Source organism: Perissodus microlepis, chromosome 19, assembly GCF_051167445.1.
Source record: "Perissodus microlepis isolate ML-2025 ecotype Zambia chromosome 19, ASM5116744v1, whole genome shotgun sequence".
NCBI classification, from domain to species: domain Eukaryota; kingdom Metazoa; phylum Chordata; class Actinopteri; order Cichliformes; family Cichlidae; genus Perissodus; species Perissodus microlepis.
Window position 1 is genome coordinate 30,393,888 of NC_140479.1, and position 27,427 is coordinate 30,421,314.

The 27,427-nt window shown below is 38.1% G+C and overlaps 1 protein-coding gene across 2 annotated transcripts; it reads left to right on the forward strand.

The window, feature by feature from the left end:
• Nucleotides 1-10,924: 10,924 nt before the first annotated feature.
• LOC146366342 (tumor necrosis factor alpha-induced protein 2-like) lies at nt 10,925-26,820 on the forward strand. 2 transcript variants are annotated; one of them, XM_084915199.1, is made up of 14 exons: nt 10,925-11,084; nt 11,530-11,749; nt 13,765-13,875; nt 16,104-16,208; nt 16,713-17,352; nt 17,606-17,717; nt 18,904-19,026; nt 20,643-20,737; nt 20,853-20,945; nt 21,048-21,171; nt 21,274-21,393; nt 21,501-21,656; nt 22,248-22,369; nt 24,593-26,820. In XM_084915199.1, exons 2-14 carry the CDS (start codon nt 11,551-11,553, stop codon nt 24,780-24,782), a joined length of 2,190 nt encoding a protein of 729 aa, XP_084771325.1. In that variant the 5' UTR covers nt 10,925-11,084; nt 11,530-11,550; the 3' UTR covers nt 24,783-26,820. The 2 variants fall into 2 exon arrangements, with proteins under 2 accessions (XP_084771325.1, XP_084771326.1); XM_084915200.1 differs by lacking the exon at nt 16,104-16,208.
• Nucleotides 26,821-27,427: the final 607 nt, after the last annotated feature.

A 27,427-nucleotide genomic window follows, 5' to 3' on the forward strand; every position in this document is an offset into this window, starting at 1 on the left:
AATCACTGTTTTTACTGCCTTGTGTAGCTGACACTCTTTTGCCATCTGCCTGTCGCCTTTTACTTCTTTCATTATTGAATTTACTTTTTTTCTCTCCTGTTTGACATAGTGGCTCCCAAATGCTTTCAATGTCAAAATTCCAACTCCAGTGCTGTTTTTAAAACTTAGCTTTTGTCTTAAAAAAGGAGAATCCCCACTACAGCATCTCACATTTTGAACATTGAAGACAAACAAATACACCAACTTTTAGGATTTTAGTAGTTATGTTACAACCACAGGAAATACTTATATGTTAAAGGTTAATTCTGGTAGAATTCAATGAATGTGGATACAAAACAGTAAAGGAATTACACAAATAAACTTGAAGGTTAAAAACAGAAGGGCAACACGGTGGTTAACACTGTTGCCTCACAGCATGAAGGTCCTGAGTTCAATTCCTCCATCATGTCGGGAACTTTCTGTGTGGAGTTTGCCTGTTCTCCCCGTGTTTGCGTGGGTTCTCTCCAGGTACTCTGGCTTCTTCCCACAGTCCAAAGACATGCAGTTAGTGGGGATAGGTTAATTGGAAACTCTAAATTGCCCTCTGAAAAGCACGTTACCATGACCTGAACTGCCAATATTGTCGCTATCAGTTATGATACAGCATTGGTTTTGGGTTATGTTCAGATATTTCACACAAATTACTTGATACATTTATTGCTTATTTCAGTATCTGTAAACATACAGCTACTCTTCATATGCACAGCTGCAGCTCCTCCAGCTGCTGTCTTTGTCTGTGCTGGTTGAAGCTGCAAGTAGATAGATCTAATAATAAAATGATTGCTGCATCTGTGGTTATATCTGCATTGCATGTGTTTGTGCATTTTCAACTGTATCACAATACAAAGGATTGTTACTAATACACCACAGTAATTCATGAATTAATAAAACCAGCACAACCATGTCACTGCACACACACAAACCCCTGCGAAAAGCTAATAATAAACCATGCCTCAGATATAGTGTTTACAGCTAAAGCATAGCCATGACTGTATTCACAATTATACCAAGCATGTCTCCCAGCAGACCTTGACAGCAGCAAGTTTTAGCCTAATAATGCACTGGAGCAATGCTAGCTAGAGCTAGCTTCATTAAGTTGTTCTAGTTATGTGTTCAACTACAGCGGTATGGTACTGTATCTAGATAATAACATGAATCATCATCATACTAATAATAAAAAAAAGGGTTTACAAAGTGCACTGACAGATGGGCAAAAGCAGAATACTCATAGAAAAAGCGTAAACAAAGAGCCATAAGAGTCACATGAGAAACACACACATGGACACACAATGAAAATTAAAAATGAAACACCCTTAAAAAATATTTTACATTTTTGGTATTACATAAAATAAACAAAGTAACAGATGAAAACCAGAGAGTACACACACATCAGTAACTACCTAAAATACTCACATGCCATCGCAAAAGTGGAAAGCTCGATCTCCTCAGGCAGATTTTTCCAAAGGTGAGGGCCTCCTTTAGATCTAATCCTTGACTTGGGAACAGCCAGGAGGGCGGCACCTGAGCTTGGTTCCAGACCATGACAATTTTTAAAGTGGTGAGTAAAATTTTAAAGTTGATTGTAAAGTGGGGAGATGCTGTCGAAGCGTGATGTGGATGTTGCTGTGGTAGGTCGCTGATTGGCTGAAAATAACCAGAACAGGAACAGGAGTACCAGCTGAGTTTACCACAATGACAAAAAAGCATGAGATACATACAGCATCCACAGACAGTTGTTGGAATGGACGCTTTAATTAGTTTTTTTTATCACTCTGCTTCACTTCAGCCCTTTGTATGTTATAACTTTACTCTTCTCCATTGCTGTCAAGGATCAAGAAGATGAACAAAAGGAGCCCACAGCCAATTTGTTTATGACACTTCCTCCTAGTGACAATAAATGGCTACAAGATATAAAGACAATCTGCAGAAGCTCTCCATAGTCTGTGCGTAGGACCACCGCAGGACCATGTTTCCCCCGCATGAAGCTGAGCCGCTGGAGTCTCAACCAGGTGGAGGCGAGAGTGACCTTTCATTAATGCCAGAGAGGAGGGAGTCGCAGAAGCAAGGCTGAGCAACTTTTCAATGCGTGGTTCAACCCTGAGAGCATTAATGTGGTTAAAATAAAACTCCATCATTCTCTAAAGACAATGAAAAATTTAAAAGACATTATGACTGATCATGGCTGAGATGCATAACAACCAGTCTGCCTCAGTGACTGATAAAAGAGTGAAACAGCTCTGCAGCAGTAACACTGATAGACTGACAGCTTGAAGAGAACTTAAATGCACTCGGGGTAAGTTGCACAAGAAGCCTTGTGGGCCATTTTCTTCATCATTTCATCCTGGGGAAAAACAATAAAACTACTTAAAAATGACTCAAAGAATATACCATCTGAATTTAAATATGAAAAAGAATCTAGGACAGCTCGCTCGCTTTCAATTAGCTGATCCAGCTGAACTGTGCTGAGAGTATTTTACTGAAACTGGAGTCAGTAAAAGGATGAGAGCAATAAAAGGATGCAAATGTAGAAAAGAGAAAATAATTTTTTATATTAAACTATAAGCATGTTGGTAAGAAGACAATCCTCAATTGTTTTAAAGAATGGACACATCAACGACACACTGCAGCTTTGCTTGGTTGATTATTCTCCTTCTGCTGTCTCCAAAGAGCAGAGTTCATGCAGTGATGAGGACTCAGAAGTAATGGATGTACAGCTCTGTCAGGTGATTTTCTGTCTGCGATTGATGGGAAGAAAACCTCAAAGCTGTCTGGGTCACCCATAAACTGCAAGTCTGACTGAACAGCATGAATGTATCTGATTTCCATTAGTCAGATTCTCAGTCTAATGTGATATTTTGTCCAAAAAGCATGACTCTGTGGTATTCCAGCACTTGCAGTGTTAGTGCATTTCAATGAGCGGTAGCAGCATTAAGATTCCTCTTCACTCCAGGGCTGCCCATGGGTACAAGGTGACACCACACAGTGATGTGGGTGGTATATGTTTCTGCGCGGGTGTGTGGGTGTGTGAAACTAGCGCTGTAACACAGAGATTGCAACAGCCAACGAACTGTAAAGGAGCACACAGCAGAGCAAATCCTAGCCTTATTTACTGGAACTTAGCCCAGTGTTTCCTAAATTGGACCAGGACAGGGCAAGGGGGGCTGCAAAATTTAGCATTTAGAATTTAAACTGAGTTCAATTGATTTTCATTTTCAAACGTAACAAAAAAGAGCAGGAAATATCAAAATGTAGGATGCTCAGGACGGTACCTGGCTGTTGTTTAGATCTCATTTTTGAATAAAAAGAATAGCAGAAACATTTAGCTAAATAATATTCATACACCATCAACTAGGGGAGGGTTTTTATGACCCCTCAGGTTTCTGCTCTCACTGCAGGTTTTGCAGAGTTTGCAGGCAGAGGCTGTTTTGGGCACACCTGCGTGAGCCTCCACACAGAGCTTAAATAAGCCTGCTATTAACATTCTCTCACTCCCTCTCTTTCTCACCTCCTGATTTTAGCTTTTTTCGGGGCATTTGCTCATCCCATTCATCCATCAACTATTGACGGTCCTTCTACTTTTAGTCCTCACACCTTGTGTTTATCATTGTTATTTATTACCTAAATTATGGTAATTAAAATGATCATTTGTATACTAATTTGTCTTGTCCCTACTTTTTGTCACTGGCTTTGTGACAACCTAATAAACTGACAACCAAATCTGTAAATTAGATATTCATGTGATGGTGTCTGTTTTTATTGCATCAGATTCACACCAGGCCGTCATTATGCACCAAAAACAGTCCTGAACACCTGAGACCAACATCCTGAAGCAAGAAAAAGAAGTGACAACAGACCATCGGCCACTACATCTGGTGAATGTAAACCTGAGGGAGAAAGCAAAGGCCACATCGGGTTTGTCACCCCACTGACAAGGAGAATGTTGGTAAGTGTCATACCAGCAAAGAAAAAAAAAGGTAGATAGCACACACCAAAAGACTGATCAACAAAATATAGAAGGGACTCTGCTTCTGTGCTTCTAAAGACGTCTGCCTGGAGTGGAAGTAAAAATGTCTGCAGGGCATTGTTGAAAAACCGTTGTGACAGGCATCTGCTGGAATTCACCGACAACTTTTGTTGCCAGATCAAGACCTGAAGTTATTATCAGCAGGGTATTAAGAGAGGAAAATGTTGAGGAAACTTAAATCATCCTGTAACAGAATGATGGGGAAAGACAAACAGATATGACGATCATGAAGGATTTTGTTGAAACATGCTACTCCCTCTGTAAACACTGGATCAGGTGATGCATGATTTCTGGTGGCTAGGTCACATATGTTTACTGTCGATGTGAAAGAAGAGCTTTAATTTCTGGCCAGAGTAAGTCAAAAGCAGTTAAATGGATGTGACAGTGATTCAGCTACAGATGGACTGTAACACAAACTAGGAGTTTTTTTTTCTTTAAAGGCAAATAAGTGGGAGACTTTAAGGTGTCTGAATCAGTCACCTGATGTCAGACTGGTGAAGCACCGAAACAGCTGCAGTAAAATATCATAAAACAATCTTCCAAAATTCAGACAGCGGATGATGATTAAATACGATTTTATTTGCAATAATGTCAACATTTGCTAAGTGTGACTCAAAAGGACCCAAACGCAGAAACAAGAAGAGGAGCTCTGTTCACAAAACCAATGAGCTAAATTCAACGAAGGAACAAATAAATATACAAAAAGCAGACTAGGATCGAGGGCAAAATGCACACAGGCGATCTGACAAAGACAGAAAGTCTATTATGAAAGACCTTCCCTTGATTTTAGCTGAACCTCCTTCCTCTTAGTCATTTCTAAGTTCATTCCTGTATGGCTGCTGTTTTACTCTCTTTAAGTCCTTGCTCACCACTGTAATTACACCACAGCTCCAAACATGCCCAGTAAGTAAACATTTGGTTCTCTTTGAAATGACTTTTGTGTGATGAGAACTGGTTTTTCAGCAACACCTGTACAGTTTTTAACAGATTTACATCTAAGCATTAGTACTTTTCATTCCTGAAGGAAGTGCACCAGGGTTGTAGTGAGCTCAGTAGCATGCTCATCATTTTTTTTTTCAATATTTACAGCATTGTGCACAGTGAGATCATCCCTCAGAGTGAGAGTGTTGCAACATATTTCCAGTGTAATTTCCTGGAGCAACTAAGAGAGAACATTAATGGTGCACACCAAAATGCCACTGTGCACATCCAGTTTAAGTACCCCTGTTTGGACACACTGGGGGGGATCCAGCAAACTGCAGATGCAAAAGTAAAATGCTGCTTAATGAGAGTTCTGCAAGTCCTGTTTTAACTTTTTGATCACATCACTGAGCCATGATAAAATGAGACTCAAGTGGAAATAATCCACAGGACAATGCCACGAAATAAAACAGCAAAGCATGAAAAAGGAAATGCAGTTACCACAATCAAAAGAAAGTCACTAGAACTGAGAAACCATAAAGAGAAACCAGAGGCAGGAAAAGACAAGGACAGTGAGGAGATGCAGGGAAAAGGTTAGTCCAAAGAAACACAAAGAAGCTCAAAAAGAGCACAACACCATAACAATCTGTATATTTCAGCTGCTTCCAGCTGCAAATACTACACTTGGAATCAACTCCAAACCTTTAATCTGTGTCATTTAGGAAGAATAATGAAAGAACACACAAATCTGTTAATGAAAAAGCATTTTGTCGAGTTGTCCATTAAACCTGATCTTTTGTTTGTTTTTTCAATGCAATTTATTTTTCTTGACCCCAGAATTAAAGCTGAGTCTACACTTCAACTGCATCTTGGGAAACCCATTGTGTAATTTACCAGATGTTAGACTTGACAGCTGTTTATTCTGCAGAATATCCTTTGCTTCTCATTAAAAATGTAAAAACAAAGGAGGAGAGAAAAGAACAGAAAAGAAGACACAGTAACAGCACTCCCTCAGCTTTCCCATAATCTCTTTAGCGCCACAGTTTTGGAGGAAGTACTCAGATCCTGAAATACTGCATTAACAGGTTATATGAGTCATGTGGTTTAACTATGATAGACATTCAGACACCTAATATCACACAAACGCTATCAGCTCGCACAAATCATTTACTCAAACCTAGAATCTGTTAAAAAAAAATACACTAAAGCTGTGAACGAATATTTACAATTTCATTTGTAATAGAATAATAATAATAAAAAAAATCACATTCATACATTTGTGAGAGTTAATATTTAATGCAACAAAGTAGTCTTGCAGTAGTCGTGTCCTGAGCGGCACATAATGTATAGCTCCTAATTGAGCACCAGCAGCACTGCTGTGCTTAAAGTCGGAACAGCTGTGAGGCATTGGTGCAGGTCTCTGTACCTCAGACATCACATACACTGCTGCTGGTGAAAGCAGAGAGATGAATGATTTATGACACTGTTAATGTTTGCACATCCATGAGTAATCGAGGGTCTGCTTGATTCTGAGTGACTTAAATGTCTCAGGCGTTTGTGTTCCCTCTGTTTTATTTTTTTGACACTGAAATAAATTTACAGCTAAACATGTATCCTGCAGTTTTACTCTATAATAAAAACAAACACTGTGCTGTTTGCTGCTGTCCACAGATGCAAATGAATCCTTAGTTTCAGGCTTAACCTTAGGCAGAGACAGATAACCTGATTATCAGTGTGAAGTCATTCGACACGGGTTCCTGTTTTCTTTTATATGTGTGAAATGTTCAATGGTAATACTAGGCTAATAACACACATCCCAATCTGTGCTCCCACATGCACATAACATGCAGTAGAATCTGTTTAGTTTCTCATAAATTAAGCAAATGTTTTATCTGCTTAATTTGTCATGGAATACTTTGGGAACAGACCTTACCTTGCTGTGGAAGTCCAACTATCCCATTACTTTTAAGCCTCTGAAAATTGGGGACTGTGTATAAAAATGGGTGTAATTCCTAACAGTCAATGCGATACTTTTACTAAAACCCTTGCTTCTTGATTGTTTCATTTAAAATCCACTGTGGTGGTATACAGAAGCAAAATGACAAGAACGAATAAGAATGAATAAATTATGGACCTACTGAATAATGCAGTTATTCTAAACTGAAAAAAACTTTTTGAATTGGATTGAACAAAACTATCGTCATACATCATAATGACACATAATTTATTTTATTTTACTTCATTAAATCATTGTATAATGCAGGTTGTGGGGATAGGTTAATTGGATAATCCAAATTGCCACTAGGTGTGAATGTGCGAGTGAATGTGAGTGTGAATGGTTGTCTGTCCTTGTGTGTTAGCCCTGCGACAGACTGGCGACCTGTCCAGGGTGTACCCCGCCTCTCGCCCTATGACAGCTGGGATTGGCTCCAGCACCCCCCGCGACCCTGAAAAGGATAAGCGGTAGCGAATGGATGGATGGATGGAAAATGCAGGTTCACACAGAGTCAAACAGAGAATAAGCATTGTCTATATATAATAGCACATAACACATTTATAATAAGATAACCTTTATTAGTCCCACACGTGGGAAATTTGTTTTGTCACAGCAGGAAGTGGACAGTGCAAAAGTTATGAGGCAAAAATTAGGATACAATAAGAATAAATACAGTACACAACTGTACAGAATAGAATAAAATAAAATACTATATACAGTAGAATAAAATAAAATAAATATACAATAAGATAAAAATAGAATACAAATGCTATATACAACTGAGTAAAAATACAACGATGACAGAAAAGAGTATTGCACTTAGTGTTATTGCACATGTGTGGATGTGTGTGTTTGATCAGTTAAAGTCTTTATTGTGGAGTCTGACAGCAGTGGGGAGGAAAGACCTGCGAAATCTCTCCGTCCCACACCGTGGGTGCCGCAGTCTCCCACTGAAGGAGCTGCTCAGTGCTGTCACAGTCTGCTGCATGGGGTGGGAGATGTTGTCCAACAGGGATGACAGCTTAGCCACCATTCTCCTGTCACTCACCACCTCCACTGGGTCCAGAGGGCATCCTAGCACAGAGCTGGCCCTTCGGATCAGCCTGTTCAGTCTCTTCCTGTCCCCGGCAGAGATGCTGCCGCCCCAGCAGACCACACCATAAAAGATAGCAGAAGCCACCACAGAGTCATAGAAGGTCTTCAGGAGTGGGCCCTCCACTCCAAACGACCTGAGTCTCCGCAGCAGGTACAGCCTGCTCTGCCCTTTCCTGTAGAGGGCGTCTGAGTTATGAGTCCAGTCCAGTCTGTTGTTCAGATGAACACCAAGGTACCTGTAGCTGTCCACAGCCTCAATGTCCATACCTTGGATGTTCAGTGGTTGCAGTGGAGAATGCTTGTGCCTGCGGAAGTCTACCACCAGTTCCTAATCTATATTTAGGCACTAGAGGAGACTTTTGGAGCCTTATGCCACATTTAGAGACATCTACCTATCATTTGCAAGTTGTTTCTGTGGTAACAACATGCAAATTAATTGACTAAACACAAACTGGGTCAGGCTTACATTTAAATGAAATGATACTAGAGTAATCAAAGTAGAGAATTTTCAACATTTGTTCGCCACGATACAACAAATACGACCAAATTATCAGATTTCCTCAGTGTAAGATGAGACTTTTAGAGCTCTTCATTAGAATTTAACCTGTAACGCTCGTGGACAGCTGGACTCACAAACACACATCCGTCACGCCACAGCTTTCTGTTTATTATGCAACACTAATCTGATGCCTGTGCTCAATAGCAGCCTTTGTGTTTCAGAGCTGCTCCTGAGATAAGCAGGTCCATAGAAATCCGTGGACTGCAAACAGCGCAGTACCATCAACTAAATTAAGGAAGTAACTGGTAATGCTCTCTGTGGACAAAGGTAACATTTAAACTACCAGTACAGGATTGAAAGTGTGTTATGAAAATAATTACATATACAGGGGCATTAATGACCCTGGATAATTACATGTCTACCTCAGCCTTTCCTATTATAATATCACTGTATCAGTATGTATGTATAATGCTGAAATAACATAGAAACCAAGTGTTAAATAATACTGAAATATTAGAACATTGTTTCACATGGAATCCTTGATTAAATAGTGACATTTCATCTGATAATGGTGCTTTGCATTTGAAGATATTTATGAGTTTTTCTCAGTTTTGCAAACAACACATAACTTTTGCTCCATTTTTCATATACCATAAAAATGTAGGCACGAAGACTCAATGAATAGTTTTTGGCCTGAAACAAATATAGCACGCATTGCCCTCTAGTGGCCCGAGATCACGCTGGATTTCATTTCATTATAACTTGAGCACATTTATCTGCATGTATATCAGTGGTGACCAGGTATTTACTCTATTTTCTCCGGTTGTGATATATTGCACATCTTCCCTTCTTTACATCTCTAAGAAAACAGCAAAGAAGAAAAAGTCTCAGAAATACAACACACTGGTTTCAAGAGATTCTACTATTTTTGACACCTATTGTTGTATTTCATTCTTCAGCACCCACTGCAACACTGACAAGGGTTACGCAGCAGAAATAATGCTGCGCCATGTTAGTCTTCTAATAAAGCTCAGTATACAAAGTGGTCGCAGCACACGGCACACATTTTCCTACGTGCTTGATGATAAATGGTAAAGCGTTCTGAATGCTGTAAGGCTCTACTTCATTGATGTCCTTTTCTGTACAATATGAGAGCTTGCTTCATCAGCCGTAAAGTATACATTTGACCATGAAACGATGCGGTGAAAACGAAACAAGCCTGCAGGGTGCTCTGGTTCCAATCCCAGCAGTAATGTGTCGGTCGCGACCGAAACGGATCTTTGAAGTGAACGACGCGATCCGATTCCTTGTTGGGAGTCACGGGTTTTTTTCTTTCTCTCACCCTCTCTGTCGCACTTTTTTCCACTTCACTCCGCTCGTGAGCCTTGTGCTTGCACTGAGCAGAGGGGGGAGGGGCGGTAGTTACACTGGCAGTAGCACAGGAACAGAGCTGGAGGGAGAGACAGAGAAAGAGAGCCAGGGACAACAACAAGAGACAACATCGTCACATTAGAAACGTAAAGTAATAATCCACAACTATTTTCATTTGCAGATGATAAAGGATTCAGAAAGTTCATTCATGCAGTGAATCCTATGTATGTAATTCCAAGCAGGAAAACACTCTCCCCAAAAAATCATCCCAGGCTTATATGACAGAAAATGTGCATCTTCTTTTTGTTTTGCATATTTTAATCCATGTTTTATTGTGTTGTGGTTTGCAGTGTTTTGTGTTGTTTCACTTTAAATTTGTTTAAAATGAAAAAGCAGAAAATTTAAATAGTTAAAAGTTGAATTGTAATGAGTTGGGTTTTGAGCTTTTTTTGAGCTTTTGTTACTTAGTGGCCATGCAAGCCAGGAAGTACCAATGATCGGATTTGGTTTGTGGTAGTAACAGGTAAATGAAGATTTTTAAACACTTATTTGTACACACACACACACACACACACACACACACACACACACATATATATATATCTATCTATATGTATGTATATGTAATACACAAACAATACACATTTGCTTTCTATTGTGTAATTTAAGTGATCCAGGTAGCTCTGTTTTGGAAGTTCAGTTAATGCTAGAAATGTGTTTTGGAGTTTGTACGCTTTGTCTCTAGGGACCCCCTTAAATATTTATATATAAACACATATAAATAAAACCACTTTTTTTTACATTAGTAATTCCTTTGTGCATAATTTTATATTGTTGTTGATAATGAATTAATTAAAGCAACAAAATAACCTGAAGATCCTGTTGGGAGTCGAAAGAGCCGACTCTTTTTAGTGAGTCGAGCTAAAAAAGCCAGTTCTCTAAAAAGAGCCCGAATTCCCATACCAGTTTAGACAGGATGGCTGAAAGTTGTGCCGTTTCTGGGAAAGTGACAGGCTTTCTTCACTCCCTCCGCGTGCGATGACGCATTCTCAATTACTGGCCAGACCTGAACTAGAAATCGAAAGTAGGTGAAGCCAGAAGGAACTGCCAGACTTTCTATTACCTGTGTCAAACCGGAGGTAAGCACACCTTTTTTCTGTAACTAGCTATACACGAACTAAACTCTTCAGCTGCATCTAATTTTTTTGTAGTTTGTTTCCACGGATTAAGACTTTAAAAAAAATATATTTATATATATATTTAGTATTACTACACGACCGATAAACTAGCAGTTTTGTACCAACAAGGTAATTCCCAAAGAGCTATTAGCTGAAAACAGGGTATATTTTATCATGGTTTGCAGCATGTCTTTGAAATATTTAGTAATCTTGACAAATGGAAGTTTTCCCAGACCTTGAAAATGATCAATATCAGATAAACAGTATTTCAAAGTCAAGGACCGAAGAGATGAGAGAAAATGCTGCCAAATTACAAACAAGAAATTGTTCTTTACTTTTAGTGCCTAGATTTAACATGAACATTTGTGCTCCTGTTCTCCTCCTTCTTTTGTATTCTTTCTCACAGTTGGATAGATAATGAAATAAAATGTCACTCATGATGGACAATTCCACTGAGAACCCCAGCAAGAAGAACAGCATGATTGAGAACCTTAGAAGGAGCTTGCGGCGTCGAACACGGAAGAATCCTCATTCACCTGGGGGCGAGGAAGCCAATGTCCTACGTAAATTACCTGCAACCGCAAAGAACTCAGACTCTGCGGCTTCACCACAGCCTCCGTCATCCGGTGAGTACCTTTGGTCTTCATCAAATCTTCTGTCAAACATAAGCACTGATGGCAAGCTAGATGGTCTTTCTCTTGTTTAGTCCAGAGGACTAAGCGTCCATGTTTCATCTGACCAACCAACAGTTTTACATCGTGCCTCAGTTTATTTTAAATGACGATCATATTCACATTTGGCTTCTTCTTTGTGCCACAGAGCTTTAACTTGCATTTCAGGACGTCACGGTGAACTATGTTCACAAACAGTGATTTCAGGAAGTGTTCCTGATGTCGTACAGTGTGCCTGTGACAGAATCACACCTGTTTATAATGCAGTGCTCCCCAATGGCCCGATAATCACAGGGATCTATTAGTTTTGGCCTGGTGCTTTGCAGCAAAAGATTTTTTCCTGATTCTTTAAAGCTTTTGATGATGTACTGTAGACGGTGAGATATTCAAAGTCTTTACAACCTTACATTGAGGAACATTGTAGTGAAATTGTTCCATGTTTTTGCAGATTGGTGCACCTGTGTCTCCCTAAGATGCTCTTTATACCTGTATAACTCTATATTGTCAGTACAAACACTGGCAATAAGAAAAAAAATGTACACTAGACTTGTGACACACTAGACCTACAAAGTTTCAGACACACATAAAATCCTAATAATATCCTCAGCAGAGGTAAAAACATCAAACAAAACACAAAAAGACTTATAAAACTTGTTATAATATGTCTGTTATGTTTGTTTGCTAAATGAAGGAAAGCAGAGAAGCTTTCCTCAGGGTTTTCCCTGATTTTTGTGTAGCCTATAGAAAAAAAACACAGCATAAACCATAAACCATTGTCCAATTCCTTTTGCAGTAGAGCATATCAAAATTTGTGTTACAGCAAGACTTTTCAGCCTGTGCAAGAGGGTGGAAGAAGCCACTTTAATGGTCTGTCCTCTGCTTCAGGTTATCTGATTTTGACCATTTGTTCTTGTTATCCTTCCCTTTGAGGTGAGGACTTGGGCTTGTTTGCCAGCCACAGGACACATGAACTCCTATGTATGTGAGACGATCTCTCTGCCAAAAGTACGCTATGCAACAGGACAATGATCTCATGCACTGCAGCATGAGATCATTCTTTGCATCCGTGGCACCCAGACTCTGGAATAACCTCCCCGTTCATATTCGCACTGCCGAGTCTATCCAGTCTTTTAAATTACGTCTTAAAACTTATTTTTTTACTTTGGCTTTTGATTCTGTCTAGTTGGCTGTTTTAGCTTGTTGCGTTGTTACCTATTGTTTGTTGTCCTCTTTTATTGTTTGTTTTAACTGTCTCATGTTTTTATTGACTATGAAGCACTATGGTCAACACTGTTGTTTTAATATGTGCTATATAAATAAATTTTGATTTGATTTTGATTTGATTTGATCATTCTGCTGCATCATTGCAGCAGATCTCATGCAAATCTACAACAGAATAGTGAAAGAAAGCAAAAATCAATGACTTGAATTGTCCCAGAAAAAGTCAACCTGAATGGAATCCTGTGGCAGGACCTATAGAGAGCATCATTGTAAAGAAGACTGGGGCAAAATTCCTCCACAGTGATGGGGGACTGATAATGTCACACCAAATCAAAACAACTCCATTTAAGACACATCATACTGGAACATAAAGACACTACAGCAAAATTTTACCCAGTGTTTAATTTCCGATGCTAAGCTTTTCAGCCTCTATCAAAGATACAGTTATACATTTCAGTTGTACACATTAGGTAATTTACCACAAGTCATGTGATTAACTCTAAAGCATCATCTGTTTTTCAAGATTCTGCCGATCAGTTTCACTTTTAGGTGCTGGCGCTGTGCTGCACCAGCCTGTTCTGTTTCCAACATGACTTTGCATTCTTCAGTTTGCATAATACAAAGCAATGTCAAAGCCATGGACACACAAACACCCACTAAAGGAAATTAAACTTCAGACTAATGTGTTATTGAAACTAAAGAGTCAGTTTTGCAGTTTTACTAATGTGCTCTTCTTCCCTCTCTGTCAGGTCTGAATGCTGGCTCTGCATCCACCTCTCCGAACAACAACCAGAAAAAAGAGGATGATGAGTTAGATGTTTCTCCTCACAAATCCAGACCACTAACACGATCAAACACAGGTGAAACTTCTAAACTTTAATACTAGATCATTTCTCGTGCCAAATGAAACCATTGGCACTAATTTGCTGCTGGAAAAGCCTCCACCTCATGTTGTAGGGTTTCCATCAGATTGTTGCATCTGGCTCCAAACTGCATTTGTTGCATTTGAACAAGTGCATTTTTGAGGCCCAGATCTGATGTTGAGTGACAAGGCCTGATTCCTTATATTTATTCCAGAGATGCTGAGTTTAGGACTGTATGCATGCTAGCCAGGTCGTTTTGTCATTGTGTGCTGCACTATTAATAATAAATAAATACATTTTTATTTATATAGCACCTTTCTAGATAAAAAGATCACAAAGTGCTTCACAAAGAGATGACAAAGTATAAAACAGAAACAGACAAAAGTTAACAAAATGCAATTCTAAAAAGATGTGTTTTTAGTTGTTTTTTAAAAGAGACCACTGAGTCCACAGATCTTAAACTCTGAGGAAGAGAGTTCCACAGTCGCAAAAACTCTGTCTCCCTTGGTTTTCAGCCTTGTATGCTGAATATCAAGTAGGCCCTGATCATATGATCTCAGGGACCTCCTAAGGACATAGGACTGTAAAAGTTCAGTGATGTGGGGTGGTGCTTGTCAATGAAGAACTTTAAAGGTCAGAACCAGAATTTTAAAATGGACTCTGAATTCAACAGGGAGCCAATTGAGCTGCATTAGCAACGGTGTCACATGAGAGTACTTAGATGTTTTGGTCAGAAGCCTTGCTGCAGCATTTTGGACAATCTGCAGATGCTCCAGGGAGCCCTTGCTTAGACAAGTGGACAGTAAAGATGTAGTGCAATCTCTACATTGCCAGTTTGTAGGATCATTGATTATGTTTGGCCATATGCTATGGCCGGATTTAAAAGGTAAAAGATTAAGGTAACCCGAAGCGAAGGACAGTTACAAGATCCTCTTAAACGGGGCAGAAAGGTCGGCTGCAGGGATCAGGTTTCTGAAGCTTTGCTGTATAAGCAGCGCCCTGTCGTTGTGTTAGTAACAGAATTTTGCAATATATTGAGGTGAAGGAACCAAGTTTGGGTGAGCTTTGAGATATGAGTTTCAAAATTCAGGTGTTGGTCAAAAATTATAGCAAGGTTTTTAGTTTTAGAAGTCATTAGTGAAGGGGCCGAGGTACTGACTCATCTCCTTACAGAAACTGCCTGGGCCAAGTACTAGAACCTCAGTTTTACTGCAATTGAGATGAAGTAAATTTGACTGCATCCAATTAGTAATGGCAGAGAAGCAGTCACTGCGGCAGGAAAGGCTGTTAAGGTTGTTGGGCTTGACATAAAAGTAAAACTGTGTAATCTACATAGCAGTGGTAAGAAAGTCCATTAAAACAATTAGTTAGATGGCCTAAAGAAAACTGGTCCAAGGACTGAGGCTTGGGTGCTTGAGGCTTCTCATATGAGAGTTGCAGATGAGGACATACGCTGATTCATATGAATTCTGAAGTATCTGCTCGTGTCTGTTTCCTGAATCCTGATCTGATGCCTTCAAATAACATTTTTTAACCTGGGCAATAATCCAAGCGTTAAGAGCATATTTAAAGTATGCAAAATGGCAAATTTGTGCAGTTATAGAATATTTCCAGGATGTAATTGATATCTTAACCATGTCCTCTATAGAGTAAATAAATATAAATATTCAGTCACAGTAGCAAAGCAATTCAATTGTCATGATGTGCTGTGTGGCAGGCACTGACTTAAACTAGAAGCCAGAATAACAAATAACATCAAGAGAACAAAACCATGAATAACCAATAATCAAGAAATAGAAATTAAACACAAAACACAGGGTAACACCCGGGACTGTAACAGCACTGACACAAGAAAAATGGTTTCTTTACAATAAAAGCACATGTGAAATTGGCCATATTATTAAATGCTTGTATTCAATTATGTGTGACACTTTGGACACCATCAAAAACAGTCCATTATAGTGGACAGAAATGATGCCTGCAGTCTGTTTTTCAAACTACATTAAACTGTGTGCTTTTCTCTTTCAGTAAGTAAGTAAGTAAAATTTATTTATATAGCGCTTTTCACAGATAAAAATCACAAAGTGCTTTACAACACAGGAAATGGGAATATAAAAACAATATAACAGTAAATAAAACAATGTAAAACAATAAAACTATAAAAACAGCATAAGAAGAAATTAATCAAATGCTTTTCTAAATAAAAATGTCTTCAACTGTTTCAGATCCCACTACGTCCACTTTTGATAATACTGTTAAGAGAATGAAAGAATCTTTTTATTTTAGACGGAAAAAGGACGAGGATAAAGCCACCTCAATTGAGGAAAAAGGTGGGAAGTACAAATATTTTTTATTTGTTGAACCTCATTTTAATATATCTGACAAAAGTTTCATTAGAATTATTTTTATTATTTTTAATTATGTGCATATAGTACATGTGCAGCATTCATTTCACTGTTTAGCAAGATTTGTTTAAATGTTTAGCAATAAATATCAAGAGAAACTTTTTTTGATCAGTTTATTTTGTTTTCCAAAAAAAAAAAAAATGTATTCGGGAACATTGGACATGTATTCAAATATTATAAAAGTCAGAGATCCAAAGTTGCAGTAGGAAACATAAAGAAAAGTGTTTTCCACAGTAAAATTGTGGAACAAAAAATATTAATGGCTATAAACTCTTCTTCCAACCAATCTTAGAAAAAATATTTCCCTGTTTCATCTTTAGGACTTGAAAACTTGAGAAGGTATCAAAGCAGTTTCACAGAGCCTGCATGATTCATCTATAAAATAGTGCTGATAATTTAAAAAGATTTGTCTTTGCTTTTGTCCACCAGTGACTCCTTTTGAGGAATACCTTGAAGGACAATACATGTTTGAAGCCACTCAAATGTTGATAGACAGGGAGAAACATCTTTTTGGAGAGATAACAAAGGCTGATGCACTTAAAGATCACGAGGAAGCAGTAAAAAAGCTTGCTGCAGACCATAAAGCACTTGAAGAGCGTATAGAGCAGACCGTGCAGCAGAGTCTTTCTCTCAGCAGTGAGGAAGAGGTGTCTGCTTTGATATCTGCAGTGAAAGCCATCAACCTTGAGGAAGAGCAGGACCAGCTGTGGAGACAAAATTCTCAAACTCCACCAACCTGGAGGCCCAGCGAGTGGAAGAAGCGCCATGACGAAGTGCTTCAAAAATTAGTAAGTGGGCGTATGGAAAATCCATCGAGCCCCACTGGTGATCAGGTGAACCAATCATCTATAGAGGCAGACATCCTGTCCATGGGCAGGCAGCTGAAGGAGGACGTGGAGTGTGTGGTGGAGGTTGTGAAGAACTGCTACCCACCAGAGATGGACATCTGTAACTTTTATGCAAGAGAGTACCATCAAACTTTCAAGGCCAGGCTCAGAAAGACTGTGGGTTCTGTGGATGACAAGGACTGCAGCTTCCTCCTGCGATGGGTGAAGGAGTTTTATCCAGAGTAAGCTACCAGTTCAATTATTGTTTGAAGTAGCATCTTTCTGTGCCTAAACATGATGATGTCTGTCAGTGTGAGGTCCTTCACTGATCCTTGAAGAATAAATACCTGAACAATTACAGATAGTTAATAATAATACAAATTTAACGGCTAATTTCTTGTTTTCTTAATGTGCTAAATAAAATGTCATTTTTGTAGACTAAACACAGCTTGGGTTGTTTATAGAAACTCATGTGTTATCTGCTCTGTGTACCAGAATCCTTGAAAAACCTAAGCTGGCCAGTAATATCAATACTGAAGCGCTGGGAAACCTGCTTCCTGACGAGTTACTGAAAGCTCTGGAGGAGCAGTACCTCAGCAAACAACAGGTAACACAGTGTATCTAAGGCGTGTATCCAGTTAATCAGTATGGTCATTGCAGGGCTTAAAGTGAGTTGTGTAAATGCAGCATCAAAGAGTTGCTGGTTTTGACGGATATTTTTTTATACATAATATTGTAGATGTAATTAGGGATGGACCGATCCGATATACAGTATCGGTATCGGTCCGATCCTGACCTAAATTACTGGATCGGATATTGAGAAATAAAAAGTGTAATCCGATCTATTAACTATCACAAAAGCACCTCACAAAACTTGGGACATGGCGTAACCCAGCTTAGTACTTTAGCATGTTGGAGCAGTAGGCGTCACTGGTTAGAGCGGAAGTTGTGTGCGAGACCTGTCAGTGGTCTGGAGTTACTTCACACTGAAAACATTTGGAGCATCGTGAGCCTCGCTATGTGCTTCCAAACCAGCATTTCATCAAACAGCAGTGTTGCAAGTTAAACAGTTTCGTGGTTCAAAAAAAAAAATTAAGAAAACACTTTTTTTCATATGTGTTTTAAGTTTTGTATAGAAATTACACAAAATTCAGTCTCAGGTTAAATGTGATACAAACAGCTTACACTGACATCCATCTTGATAAAAGATGTGTGTCATGAAGCCGTGTTTGCATCTGTTTGCACTGCTTTCCAGTCTGGATGTCTATTTATGTTCAGCTTTAAGCATAAAAGGGTCCATTATACAACCTGGTTTTTTTTTAGTTGTTGAATATAAACATTATTTTGTGCTGATATTGCACTTCTTTTATTTCAGAACCAAAGAGTTTTTGAAATGTGCATAAAATTACATTTTAAATTACATTTTGAATATTAGTTTAAATACTTCGATTTAAAGTTCTGCTAAAAGTTTAAATAAAAAGATTAGTATTGCTGAACTGCAAAATATTTTGGGTGCAGTGTATTTTTTGCATACAAGTATAATAGAAGAGCTTTAGTGTTTTGTTTTGTAAAACTTGAGTATGAACGTATAAGATATTAAAAAGACAGTTTTATTGATGATAAAATACACTTTATCAGATTCATATCAGTATCTGCTGAGATCCAAATTTATGACATCGGACATAAAAAAGTGGTATTGTGCCATCTCTAGATGTAATTATTACTGTCAGTAATTAAATCTTTACACATGAAAGCGGTTTAATAGTGGCAGCTGTGTGTTGTTGTGTGTTTAGAGCGACCTGATGATTTATATTGACCGAGTGATGGAAGAAGCAAAGAAAGAGTGGGATCAAGGAAAGGAGCCGACAAGAGATGATGGTTGCTACGTCAGTCCTGTGGCCTATGATGTCATCCAGGTAGAGTTGCTGCAACAACTTGATATAAAAGAGGCTGAAATTGATGCTTTTATAAAAATGTATTAATATAAAGTGAAAGGCGTCACTTGTGTTGGCCTGCTTTAAGGGTCCTTACAGTGAGTCTTGGACAGTGTTGGTCAAGTTACTTGACAAAAGTAATCAGTAACTAATTAGTAATTACTTCCCCCAAAAAGTAATCCCGTTACTTTACTGATTACTTATTTTCAAAAGTAATCAGTTACTTAGTTACTTTAAAAAAATGATTTACAACCTGAATAGGTGATAAAGTGATAGATCTTTCAGCCCAATTCTACTTTTTCTGCATAATCCATCATATAAAATGTAATCAAATGGAAAAGTCTCTTTTTGAAACTAGTTTTATCAGTTTTAATCTTTTAACTTTATGCATCAAGCAAACATTAAATTATATGCAACATTCTCTGACTGGAAGAAATTTGTTTAACATTTAAACCTATTTTCTGTATATTCCAGCACATAAAATAAAATAGGTTTTTGTGTTTACACTCAGTCTTTCAAATAAATGCAAGTGAAACACAGCAGAAAATAAATAAAATCAAAGACTCAGCGGTCCTGTTGCTCTATTTTCACCTGTATAGCAGGAGTGGGGCAGGTGGAGGTTTGCCCTGGTGCAGGTGTGTCGTAACGGTCAATGGAAGGATTTGGGAGTTCCACATTCCCGTGGCAGCGTACTGTCGGTGCTTGCTCGTAAGTTTAGGGGTTTTTTTCGCTGTAAAAAGAAGTTTTCTTCCCACGCAGTGAAGAGCGGACGCTAATGTTTTTGTCACTTTTTACGGAATCAAACTCAAAGTAAGGTCAGTACTTCCATGCTTTAAATGCTGCACGGTCATACTCTCTCCCGCCCTCCTTATATTATCCATTGTTGATCTGCACACAGTTGTTGCCACGAACGTCGCACTCGCTTACATCATTGTCATGAGACACTCTCGCAAAAAAAAATCCTGGTTTCAGTAACACAGTAACGCAGCGTGCTTACGGGAAAGTAACAGTAATCAAATTACCTTTTTTGCAATAGTAAACCCTTACTTTACTTGTTACTTGAAAAAAGTAATCGGATTACAGTAACACGTTACTTGTAACACGTTACTATCCATCTCTGGTCTTGGATTGGTTGACTTCTAATTGTTGACCATGATGAGAAGCTTTGAAAACATTGCTATGTCAGAACTGTGCAATAAAAAAATGTTGTGGTGAAATATTGACAGAACATTGTTTTGATCGTAGGAGGACAAAATGTGCAGACTGACATTTACTCTGTTATCCACTTTAGAACTTTCCAAAGAAGTGCTGACAAATATTTTCAGCCTGCTGCACATATTAACCAAACTGAAAAAGACTTTGAGAAACTTTGAGAAAAAGACTGACAAACAAGGAAAAGACAGTCATTTATAGAAACTCATTTACTGTCAGATCAGAGTCACAGTTTCAAACCCTCCCATGGTTCTGTAGTTTAATCACTTGGGTTTGTCACTAACATTGTAAAGCACTGGGTTTGGTTCCTGGTGTTTAACTGGATCTGAAAATTATGCTTTGGGAGCTTGAAACTGCCACTGATTTGTCAATACATTTGTCTTCAGTTGATCAACGGCATCGTGACATCAGCGCACAAAATTGTAGGAGACCGACACAAGGCCCAGAAAATAACATCCAACCTGACAGACTTCATGCAGAGGTAACAAGGCTTCACAAGGCTGTCTTTTAAATATTGTCATTTGAAAATACATTTTAGTTTTATGTTTGGTAATAACAAGATAATAGAAGTGAAAAATATTCTCAACCTTCTGCAGATATCAAAAATTTCATGAAAACGTCATTAAGCAGAACGAACCGCACAGCAAAGCTTTCATAAAGGCAAACCTCAGCTGTGTCGAACAGTTCAGGTTTGTTTCTGATCCAGTTAGATGGAAATTCAGATGTTACCTTCATCATAACAGGCGAATACGTCACTGTGAGCTAATGTGTCCTGTGTGGTCTTTCTAAAGTGACTTCTTTGAGAAGCACGATCTGTTCCCAGAGGATGTGCAGAAAAAATGTTTGCAGGTCCTGACTGAGATGAAACAGTCTGCCCACACTTATTTATTAACTCCTGTGCACAAGGTCCTCAAAGTAAGTTCTTTACAACTGCAGATATCAATAATCCTCAGGAATAAATCCTAATATGTTTTAATCAACGATTTTAAAACAATGTGTTATTTGTTCCTCACACAGCCACACTACCAGAAACTGGGAACCAGTAACTGGCTGAAGAAGAACACGTTTGAGAAGCTGCTGAATAGCACTGAAGAAGAGCTTCAAGAACTTCAGGGTTCGAGTCAGTCCTCTTACCAGGTAAAAGGAGGAAACTTTGTTTTGGATTGAATGGCCATTATTGCCTTTATTGCAAGTAAAAGGATTATGATGTGCTCTGACTACTTATATACTTGGGCTAAATTCAGGAGCTGATTGGTCAGCTTCACCAGGAAGTGACAGTGGAATATGTCCGAAGGCTCCTGAAAGGAAAAGTCAAATTAAAGAACACCAAAAAGCAGCAGAAGGCTTACAAGACTGTGAAAGAAAATGCAGAGAAACTCCACGAGCTGTTTGCCAAAATGGTGAGACTCACCTTCACTGCACACTTTAGCTGAGACATGAATAAAACCCGAAAGTGATCAGATTTCTGCTGAGCTCTGGAAAAAATAAGAATAAGAATCAGCTCAACTTCACATTTATTTGGTTTGGAAGTTTTGATTAAAAATAATTTGATTAAAACGATTTGTAAAATTGAAAAGGCTGTTCAGAGGAGTTGGCTAAAATGTGATCCTCCAAGGCTGGACATAATACACTCAATGGAAAACCAATGGACTCATTCCTTATGAACAAAAGTGTGACCTATAGAAAGTGATGGACCAAATGGTCTATATGTAAGTTACATTATGAGTCAAAGGCATGATTTCTATAAAAGTCTGATAATAACTTTAGACTGCAGAAACAATGTGCTGTCCTTATTTATTATTCTGATCCCCTCACCCCCACTTTTTTCCACTTTCTGCATATAAACCCCTGTCAAAAAAGATACATTTATAAATCTTGGGAAGATAAATGTATAAATATAAAAATGTGTAACTCAGAAATTAATATCTTACACACATTAGAGTTTTGGGAAACTTGCAGACTAAACTGACGTCACTGATTTGTCTTCACAGGGATCCAAACAAGACTGGTTAAAGGAAATCCTGACCAAGATTGCAGAAGTGCTAAAACTCCAAGATATTCCTGCCATACAGATGCAAATTGTTTTACTGGGATCTGCTTATCCTGACCTCAGGTAACTTTTGAATTGACTCAGACATTATTTACTTTAATACAAAAACATACAGAGTATAACTCACGCAAAACATAATGTGCTCTCCTTTTTTGGGCCTGTTGCATCAACTGTAACATAAACAATAAGGACAGAACTATATCATGATAAGAGGTTTGTGAGACATTAGGCCAGGATAAACAATCGTACTTTTCAGAGAGAGCTGAGGGAAAACAGGAAGCTGACTGAGCCAAACATCTTAATTGGTTTCAGATGTTTCTTTTTAGCAGGATGAGCAACATTCATGGAAACTAATATGAGAAACTGAAAGCTAAATAAAACATGCAGGCCTGAGAGAAGCAGCAGCAGCTGTGTGTAGATGAAGTCAATAATGCTGTTAATTAGAGTGAAAAGAGAGATTTCTTCCAAATGTGGCACCAGAAACCAAACTGTCTCGTTGTTGTCTTATTTCTAACCTTAAAGGAAAAGGAGAAAGGGAATCAGGGGACATAATCACTGCTCTTGATAGCACTCATATAAAGACTGACTGTGTGTCTGAAAGTATCAGCACCACAGAAATGTGTGATTTTATGGGGAGTTATTTGGTAAAACTAGTGCATGTCACGATCCTGGGTCATTTGACCCAGCGTTTTGAATTTTAATATATTTTGATGTTTATGGTTTATGTTTAAGTTCATGTAGTTATCTTTAGCTCATCTATTTTAGGTTGCCTAGGTTGCCCAGTACTAGTTTATTTTCTGTTAGATTCCCCTTGTGTCTTCGCTTCTTGTGTTTATGTCTCCCGTGCCCATCATGTGTTTCAGTAATGTCTTTGTCTCCCGTCTTCTCCTCTTGATTACATGTTTTCCCTCATGACCCTTTCCATCCGTCATGTGTTTTTCCGCAGCCATCATGTTCTGTGCTTGGTTACGGCTGCCTCATCTCCAGTTTTTTCCTATCTGTGTATTTATAGTGTTCCTCATTAGTTCTTCATGTTGAGTCCGCGTGTCTTAGTCTGTCATGTGTTTTCATGTCTGCGTGTGCCACGTCTGCATTATGTTTCCTGTTTTATTTTGCAGAGGTCTGGTGTCCCATGTTCATTGTGTTTAGGTTTACTTCCCCTGTGGTGTCATTATGTTCATTCTAATCAGCTGTTTCCCGAGTGTTTGCACTTCCCCTGATCACTTCCTGTGTGCATTTAGTCTGTGTGTTTTCATTCATTCCTCATCCAATCGTCTGTGATCCGGCCATGTCATGCCATGCCAGGTTTCCAGGGTTTCATGTTTTCATGTATTCGTACCAAGTTGTCACATTTAAGTTTTTTTTTTTCATGTTTAGGATATTTTATGTTTTCTTTCTAGTTTTATCCAATTTAGGCTTTTGTTTAGCTTCAAATAGTTTTTACACTTTTATTTTTGTACTGCTCGTTCAGCCATAATAAACGCTATGTTCTCTGTTAGAATCAAGTTTTGTTTGTGCGTGTCTGCATCAGCTGACTGTGATTGTGTAAACTGGGAGATTCATGTAAATTTAGGCACATATCAGTGTCACCAATAGTAGTTTCACCTACCATGTATTTAAAACAGAAATGTTTAATTACAACAGCATTGAGCCTTGTTGTTGTGATTTGGTGCTGTATAAATAAAATGTAATTGAACTGAATTGGAAATGGACACATTTTCCAACTCCACTTTTTCAGTACTTTAAATAGGTGTGGTGACGCGTTACTGACAGCTGTTAGTGTTTGCAGGAAGGATGTGTGTCAGGGGCAGAAAACTGGTTACACACTGAAAAAGACATAACACATTCAATAATACAGATCAGCAAATCAACTGTTTGATTTGAGACCTGCAGTCTTGGACTACAAGTTAAAAGAAATGAATTAAACTTGTAACCTTTGTATTGACATTTTTCTTATTCACATTGTTAATATCATTTATCAATCATCAATCATTGTTAATATCAAATATGCACCATTCATGGTGCATATATATTCATATAAACTAAGCTTGGCTGAAAACATCAGTTATTTTCTTGCATCTCATGGAATTTATACATTTTCATAAACAGTAAGCAAGTCAACTCACCAGTGAACTGACAAAGTGCTCAGACTTATTATTTGACGTACTTCCACTGATAGTCTTACTTCAGAGTCTCTGGTTTTGTAATGATAAACAGCGTATAAACATAATCATTAGGTCACATCTTTTTTTTTTTATAACCTTTTCTTCTTTCTGTCACCAACAGTGAAGAACATGTTTCGGCTCTGCTCAAACTCAAAACAAACCTCTCTAAAGCCGACATGAATACCATCACATCCACTGTGCTGGACACACTAAAAGAAAGCTATACTGGTGGTGAAACCCGGAGGTTTTTCTCCAATGTTGAAGTGATGAGCCCTTCATTTCCAACATGTATTACGTCATGCAGTGGATAAGATGAGTTGAATTCTAGTGCTTTCAGTCTGTCAGTAAGGATGTACAAAGTGGCTGCCATGGACAAGCCTGATTCTAATGTTACAGGTACTATAACAAACATCACACTGTGTGCTCTTTGCATGATGCTACAGTACTTTAGAACTTAATGACTCCGTATCTTTTAATATGTTAGATTTGTTAGATTAGATAAGTTAGATTTGTCTCTAAAAGACGATGTCACGATTTGTGAGGCAAACCGTGTGGAGACGAGAGATGTGGACCCAAATGCAGACAAAATAGATGCAGGAGAATGTTTAAATTGAAGACGAGCCTTTATTAGCACTAGAAAAGCAACTAGTGAGGGGAACAGTCACTAGCAAGGGGCACTAACAAAACCTACACTGGGAGAAGCTAACATGAAACCTGAAACAAAGAATAAGGAAACCTGAAAACTGGCAACACAGGTAGAGGAACGCAGGAAAAGATGAACAGGGGATGATATGCAGACGAGGAACAGAGGTTAACACACTAAATATGCACAGAAGACAACGTGAAAGCAAAACACTGAAAACAGGACACAAGACTCGCCAAAGTAAAACAGAAAACATGAGACAGTTCACAATGATGCAGACTACACACTAAGACATGGAAACAAGACAGACCTGGGAACAGAGGAAACATGAAGCAGAGACCCTATACTAAATCTATACTAAACATGAGGGTCACAGGAACCAAAAGCTAGAGGACAGGACAGTGACAGATGATAATGAAACATGATAACACACTTGAGAAATGTATTCACATCACATCAAAAAGTCCGTCATGTCAGTTTTGCAGCATTTGGCTGAATATGTATCCATGTACACCTCAGAATCCCCCTGCTGCTACTATCAGCAGTCACATCTAAATCAACACCAGTGGTCGGGTTACACTGGCAGCCAGTTTTCAGACTTTTTGTTGTGTCTCAGGGGAAATGATAATCAGCCTAAGTGTTGCTTTTTATTTACTTATTTATTATTTTTGAAAGATCATCACTTATGTGTTATTTGTTATTCCATTTTGTTAAACTTTCTCCTTATTTCTTGTCTTAGAGGTGCAGGCTTCTCTCTTAAAACATCGTCACCACGTGCTCTGCTTCACTTGGACGTAAACATAGTTTTGTACACAGAAAAATAGGAGTGAGGAAATGTGCATGTTTGTTCCGGATGCTTCTGATTTACTAACATATGCACCGTGGTGACAATAAAATAGGCTGGCATGTACGTTTCACAAATGGGATTTTGCATTTGATTTCTGCACAGGGTAAAAATATTTCCAGGCAAATATTAGAAAATGAGGCTTATTGTCTCCCCATGTTTCACAGATAATGTGGTCGTGAAATCAGTCACATGCTCTCTCCTTCTCCTGATTTTCTCTTCCCATGGTTCTGATACAAGTTAATCTTGGTTTCATCTTTTGAAATATAATTTTTCGAGAACTGTGCGTCTGTTAGATGTTTTCTGGCAAAGTCTAATCTGACCTTCTTGTTCTTCAGTGTAACCTCATGTTTGCACCTTGCTGTAAACTCTGTGTATTTACAAGACACAAGATGAGAGTTTTATGTCATGGTGGACTCAGACACACAGGCTTTACACCTAAACAACATTGATGACCCTGGATAATAATAACTCTGCTGGAAGTGTTTCCTAGTGTTCTATTACTGTATTAGATACTGCTGAAATATTAGAACCAAAGTCTTGTAACAACATGGATAAATAATACTCTGATGCACTGGAACATTGTATCACATGTAACCTTATAGTGAAGTTTTCATTTTGATATTATCTATTAGTTTTTCTCAGTGTTGTAAATAATACTATACTATAATATAAGGTACTGCTTTTAAAAAATGTACACAACCACTGAAAAAAGTCAGAATTTCTGCAGTAATTTATGTTTGTTTCTTGGTTTATGCAAGTTAGTATAGAATAATTCTTTATTTTTGTATTTATACAAGAATAAATAATAAATGGAAATATCATGTTTACAGTGAAGTAATAAAGTACACTCTTTAAAATATTACCCTTTGTCCTGTCATATTTGTTGTGTTTGACATCAGACACAAAAACGTGACATATTTCACATCAAAAGTATATATTATGTTAATCTGCTCATGTGTGTTAATTTGTAAAGGTAACCAGACAGATAACCATCAAAGTCAATTCATTTTTCAGATAAATGTATAATCTTATGTGTAGTATCATCATCATCATCATCATTATTATCATCATTATTATGATGATGATGATGATGCGCATAAAAACAGCACTTGGAAACAAATCTCACATATTTCTATCATCTTATTTAAAAACTCAATTGTACTTTTTTTTCAAAAAGGTATGGACAAAGACTAAACCCCTGCATGCATAACTACAGCACACACCAGCGGACCACCCTCTAGTGGACATAAATGTCCTAATGTCACTTTGGATTTGGTTTTAATGCAACTTGTGTACATTTACCTGCCAAACATAGAAACCATGTTGTAAATAATACTCAAACAGATATTCATGCGATTTTTCTCAGTTCTGTAAACAACACTTTCTTAAAAATTAAGTTTTGCTCCATTTTTCATATACCATAAAAATGTAGACACAAGACTCAATCAACAGTTTTCCCGAAACAA

Coding starts and splice junctions, on each gene's coding strand:
- LOC146366342 (XM_084915199.1), top strand. CDS start 11,551: ATGTCACTCATGATGGACAATTCCACTGAGAACCCCAGCAAGAAGAAC. Junction 19,027..20,642: donor TGGCCTATGATGTCATCCAG/GTAGAGTTGCTG, acceptor ATTTGTCTTCAG/TTGATCAACGGCATCGTGAC. Junction 22,370..24,592: donor TCTGCTTATCCTGACCTCAG/GTAACTTTTGAA, acceptor TGTCACCAACAG/TGAAGAACATGTTTCGGCTC.